This window comes from Harpia harpyja, chromosome 1 (genome assembly GCF_026419915.1).
Source record: "Harpia harpyja isolate bHarHar1 chromosome 1, bHarHar1 primary haplotype, whole genome shotgun sequence".
NCBI lineage: Eukaryota > Metazoa > Chordata > Aves > Accipitriformes > Accipitridae > Harpia > Harpia harpyja.
This window is the reverse complement of record NC_068940.1, coordinates 40,144,617-40,150,616: the sequence shown is the minus strand read 5'-3', so window position 1 is coordinate 40,150,616 and position 6,000 is coordinate 40,144,617. Positions and strand designations below refer to the sequence as shown.

Below are 6,000 nucleotides of genomic sequence, written 5' to 3'. Positions count from 1 at the left end.
CGCCCCCTTCCCAGGCTCTATTTTAAGCAGACATTTACTTTCCCAGCCATCTTCTCCGCCTGGATCCCTGCCCGGGGCGGGGGACGGGGAGGGGGGACGATGTGTCTCTTCCCTCCTTCATAAAAGGGCCCCGAGGCGGAGGCCGGGCTCCGGGGGGTTATTTTTGGGAGCAGCTCCTGGGATCCGATGGCCTTGTTAGGGCAGCGCTGACCTTTCTCCCGGCGGGGGAGGAGAGCGGAGCGGGCCGGGCCGGGCAGGGCAGCGGCGGCGGCCGGGCCGGGGGAGCGCGGCCGGCTCGGGACCCCCTTCCTCCGCCGCGGGGCTCGGCTCCATGCCCGCGGCGGGGGCGCGGCGGCGGGGCAGGTAGCGGCGCGGCTCGGCTGCCCCTCCCGGGGCCGGGCCGGGGCGGGGGGGGGCTCGGGCCCGGCCCGCCCCTCTCCCCTCCCTCCAATTTCTCCTTCCTCCCGTTCCCCGGCCCCTCGGCCGGGCGAGGCGAGGCAGGAGCCGCCGCTCCCGGCGCCCAGCCCGGCTCCTTCGGGGATGCGGCAGCCGCGCCCCGGAGCTCTGCCCCTGGGAGAGCTGCCCGGCTGAGGGGGCACCGGAGGGTACCATGAGCGGCGGCAGGTTCGACTTCGATGATGGAGGTGCCTACTGCGGGGGCTGGGAAGGGGGCAAAGCCCACGGGCACGGTATCTGCACCGGCCCCAAGGGCCAGGGCGAGTACTCGGGCTCCTGGAACTATGGCTTCGAAGTGGTGGGCATATACACGTGGCCCAGTGGCAACACCTACGAAGGCTACTGGTCCCAAGGCAAGAGGCACGGCCTAGGAATCGAGACCAAAGGACGGTGGGTTTACAGAGGCGAGTGGACCCATGGCTTTAAGGGACGGTACGGCACGAGGCAGAGCATGAGCAGCGGAGCCAAGTACGAAGGTACCTGGAATAACGGCCTGCAGGATGGCTATGGCACCGAGACGTATGCTGACGGAGGTAAGGGTGACTCCAGAGGGGCTGAGAGGGTGATGAACGGCGTGATACCCAGCCCGCGATGGCAGAGGCTGTGTGTTGTGCCCGCCGAAGGGGTGACCTAATCCTGTCCCTAGTAGCAAGGTCCAGACAGGCGTGATGGTCTACAATGAACCATTGGGGTGCTTGAGTTGAGAAGCAGGGCTTGGGGGGCAACCGCCTCATAAATACGTGTGTGTACCCTGTCCATGCTGTTGGGTGCAGCGTGTGCGGCTCACTGCAGACACGAGGGAGGAGCAGCAGGAGCATTGCCCTCATCATCCCTCCCTTGGGAGCTGCTCTCGAGTGTCCATATCAATAGTTAACACCAACCAACTTGATTTGTGTAGTCTGTGACTCCTGGTTCCCCAGGCACTGGTTATTGCTGTTCATCACTGAACTAAACCAGAAATGCCTCGCTGGTGTGCAAGTGCAGCGAGCCGTTCACTTGCTTGCTGGGCAGCGAGTTGTGAATGTTTTCATGTCAGATATAAGCCACCCACGGCATCGTAGAACACTTTGCCTATGCATTAAATGCCACTTGCGTGCCCCTGACGGGCCGCCTGGACATCTGCCTTGCTGAACTGTTTTGGTTGAGTTCATCTAAGCTGTTTACGTAGTCACACGCCTTTCCCTAAAATAAATCCCTTTGATTACTTGGAAGCTCTCAACCCCTGCTAGTACACAAGTGCACCGCATAGTCAGATATTTGTTGTGCTCTGTAAATGCTCAGTCTAATTGTATTCTTGCATTAGTGGCAATTTGGGGGTTAGAAATGTTGCAAGAATCTCTGTGCAAGTAATTCTGTAGCTCTTCAGTACTGTAATGTTCCAGGCTGCCATATTTAGGATAGCTAAATAGAGAGGGTGATTTGAAAGAAGTACACTTCAAAATATGGATCAGAATTCCATCTATGTTTATCTAGGACAAGCAATGGAGTGAGTCTGTAAAGAAAAATAACAGTAATGGTATAAATTTTCCTAATGAAAAGCATCCAATTTATAGACATTAGAAAAATGGACTGATTCAAGACTGGCTGTCAGGGTAATGCTTTTTCATAGATGTTTCTCAATGAGTTGCCTAGGTACGTGGCTAACTTTAAGCCTGGGAATATAGTATTGAAGTTGACTCATTTTCTTTGTGCCCTTGGAGGTTGTAGGTACAGACACGAACTGATGTGTCCCTCCAGCTCCTTAAATTTTCTTCCCCCTCTGCCCTGTGGCTGTGGAGTGGTTAAATGCTGGCCTGCGCAGGTTGCACAGTGGCAGCGAGAGTTCAGGCTAACGCACATGCATGCACTCGTGCACTGCAGAAACTTCACGTGTGGTCGTAAGACATGTAGGTTACGTGTAAGGTGTGCTCTGGTGAGTAGCGTGCAGCAATCAGGTAACTGTCAGCAACGGCTGCCGTTGGGACTTTAATTTTGGAGATGTCAAGGTCTCCTATGAATTTGCATGGCCGCTTCCTCACTGCTTCCTAAAATGCATCTTCTTCTAAAAGTGCAGGGTGACTGGATTTCAAGTTAATGTTGTACAGAATTTTGAGAGGCAGAACTTGATGTAGGAGTTTGAATATGATTAGATCATGGACTGAAAGCTTGGGATAGAAGAGGGAGAAAGATGAGTCAAGAATTTCTCCTGTAAGGATATGTAAGATATTGCTTCAGTCAACGTAGTGCTCCCCGGGGTGTTGTCCCACACCCAAGAACGTGCCGTCTGTGCAATCCCTGGTGCCGCCCGAGGTTGGCGGTTTAGCCCTGATCCATGAAGACGTGCCCTGCCAAAGCCTCCCTGGGCAGCACTGAGCTGAGCCCCCCAGGGCCCGGCCAGACCTGGCTCACAAGGGCTGCACCCCGGTGCCCGGCAGCTGCTCCTTGCGTTGGGCCATCGCGTCCTGGCTGGTCTGAGCCGTTCATTCAAGACGTGAGCTTCTCTGAGCGTAGGGGAACGTGTAGAAAGCTGCATCCGAAGCCAAGGTGGGGATCGCCAGCCAGCATCACGTGCGTCGGACAGGGGTGGAATGATCTTGCTGACTTGCAGGACAGGCTCCTGTTTTGTCTCCTCACCTGTGCACGGTAACCATCTGCAAGATCCAGATGTGGCCAGGCTGCTAATTGGACCTGTTAATATTTGAATTTGAGGTTGCCAAGATAAACATCTGGAAAGGCTTTGGAAATCTGCCGTCCCTTGAGTAGGGGACGTGATTCCCAAGGTCCCTGGAAGCTAGCCACGCGAGGAAGAGGGCTCTGGGAACGTGCAGCTCTTGCCAGGTCGTTAGAAGCTTTAGGTCATCGTTGAGCTGCCTGCAGGTTTCAGGGAGATGTAGCTGATTCTAATGTTTTAAATTAGACTTTAAATTAACTTTTTATATATATATTTTTATATATATACACACACACACACAAAAACTTTCAAATACACTTACAAATCACAGACAACCTTGTATTTTATATTGTGGCTGGCCAAGGCTGGTGGCTAAATAAAGTCCAAATCTGCAGTGAAGCTTTTGGAAATCATGTATAGATTTTTGGTGTCTATTAAGAAGTGGACTTATGGTATGGTTTAGTCTAGGCACTGCATGGGTTGTTTGCTTTTTCTCTCAGCTACCAAGCGCCCATTTTTGTGAAAACTACAGGTGACTGATGGCTTAAAGGACTTGCCTTCTCTAACATTGATTGAAATCAGCCAAGGGGTTCAGAGCTCCTGGTGTGGCCAGGCAGAGACAGTAACATTATGATTATGATATATTTCGTTGGGTATCCACGCTGAATATACATGTGTGTCTGCTGCTGTCACCAGCAAAGAGCTCGGAGCCCTTTACAGGGGCAGGATGCACTAGCTAAAGCGGGTGGTGATTGGGGTTGTGGAAGGCACAGCATGAAAGAAGGCATCATTTTGCAACCTAAGCTATGAGTAAACACTTAGTCATTTGGCTTCCACCTGTAGGTTTTGTCTCTGCTCTAAGAAAAGCCTCACTTTTTGGTTACTTTTGTGCTTTTGAGTCTGAGTGTTTGACTCAGTCAAGTCTTACTGCAGAAAAAAATCTCGCTGCTAATGCAGAATCGTACCGCACACGCAGGATCTGGGCCCAAAGCTAGGCTTTGCTATACAAATACCTGTTTATATATATCTGGGGGGGGACACACTCAACTGCAACTGAAGCAGCCTAAAACCAACTTATTTTTGACACTGCAATTTGGTCTCAGTGCTAAGAGAAGACAGTGGTGTCACTTAACTTCGTGCAGAAACAATTAGACCATTCAGTGATCACGAGACCACAAGAAAGGGGAAGTGTGCTTTACCAGGAGAGATGAAACGGGGTGATATAGAGCAGCACCAACTCCTTGGGTGCCCAGGGCAGGGAAAGCACGGTGGGAAGGGGCCTAGGCTGGGACAGAAGGAGCAGCATCCATGGAACTGCAGCCGGGGAAGCAGGAACGGGCTCTGGGCGAGCAGAGATGGTGCTGACTTGTGTCTGCTGCCTCTGTAGCAAAGCTCCTCCATGGCTGAATTTGGCCGATGAATTAATGCTGTGAATTTTTTTACCCCTCTCTGGGTTTTTTTTCTGCCTTTCTTTTCCAATAGAACCCATCAGATAGTACTGTTGGCACCAAAACCAAGCACTAGGTTTTCTCTCGCCTGTCTTGCATGTGGTGCTGTGCACTGTTTGAATGTCCCTGGCCTTTTACACTGAGTTCTTCTAACACGTCTGTCATCACAGTATTTGGGTAACAGCAGAGGATCGTAGGGCAGTGATACGATTTGAGTTGTTTGCATTATTTACCTGGTTGGTTGTATTATTTACATTCATTGCTAATTATACTAGAGCTTCGAGGCAGGCTGGGAAGGGGAGATGTTTCACTGCTGACAGCAGGTTCTCGTTGCTGGGCTGGGTGTGCACCGGGATCTGAAGCTTTCGCCTTTGATGCAGCCAGGCACCGTCCTGTCCTGCTGCCAGGGTGAAACAGAGGGTGCTACCACCCCGCCAGTGTGTTTGGAGGTGAAGGCTGCAGTGGTACTGTTTTCATCAATCCCACAATTTAATGCTTCCCGTCCTATGAAGATAGCCAGGCAGGGCCACCCCCCTGCTTTGGTCAGGGACGGGCTGAGGTGGTGAACCACATACCTGGGGGTCGCAGAGAAACCAGTGTTTTTTGTCATTACAACAAGAAAAAATGCAGGCAATAAAGGATTATTGGGGTCCTGCCCCCAGTAATTGCACCCTGATGGGGTTAGGTGGCTCTGTCCCACCGCTCTGGTGAATCAGGCAGGGCTGGGATGCAGCGAAGCGGGGCTCTGTCCCATTTTCATCCTAAATAGAGATTTTTATTTTTTTTTTCCACATCCACTGCTTTGTAAATTATTTTTTACAGAACTTCAGATGCGTGTGAGTGCATGGCTGCCTGGCTGGCGGCTTTGTGTCCTGCCTGTCCCCCCTTGCCCAGGCTGCTTTGATATTCAGGGAGTAGCAGTGGCTCAGGGACGTGCAGCCCTGCTGACCGCGTGCGGTGCAGAGAGGGTTTGCACAACCCCATTCTCTCTTGAACCAGCTGCATTGGGACGTGTTGGTGAGCCAGGGCTTGGCTCCGCTCAAGCCTTGCGTGGCCCGACGCACGGCCACCGGTGCCTCCAGCTGCTCTCAGCAGCCTCTGGCTCTGCTCCAGGGGTGGTTTATGGCTCTGCCCTGGCATGAAGCCTCAGCCCGGCACTGAATCGCAGCATGACGGGGACACGGCACTGCCTGCCCACCCCTGCCTTGGTTGAGCAGCCGCAGTCAGCATGGTGTGTCGGTGCCCTCTGTTAAGCCAGGTGGGGTTGGCAGGTTTGGTCACACCACGTGCCAGAGGGATGACGTTGCTTGTGCCATGCAGGCTGAAATCGGGCAGCTGGGACCAGCCTGAAGAGCTGGTGTGAAACCTCGTGTTGAGGGTAGGCGTGTGTGCCCCCAGGATGTGGCACCCCGGTCTCTGCTCCCTGAAGATCCGCTGTGCCACGTG

The 6,000-nt window shown here is 53.2% G+C and overlaps 1 protein-coding gene across 1 annotated transcript in view; it reads left to right on the top strand.

Annotated features, from left to right (window-relative positions):
* The first annotated feature begins 223 nt into the window (after positions 1-223).
* The window catches only part of JPH2 (junctophilin 2), a 34,216-nt gene continuing 28,439 nt past the window's right edge, over positions 224-6,000 (top strand). The window contains exon 1 of the mRNA XM_052788707.1: positions 224-989. Coding sequence (XP_052644667.1) covers positions 611-989 — 379 coding nt within the window. The 5' untranslated portion in view covers positions 224-610. The remainder of the gene's footprint in view (positions 990-6,000) is intronic.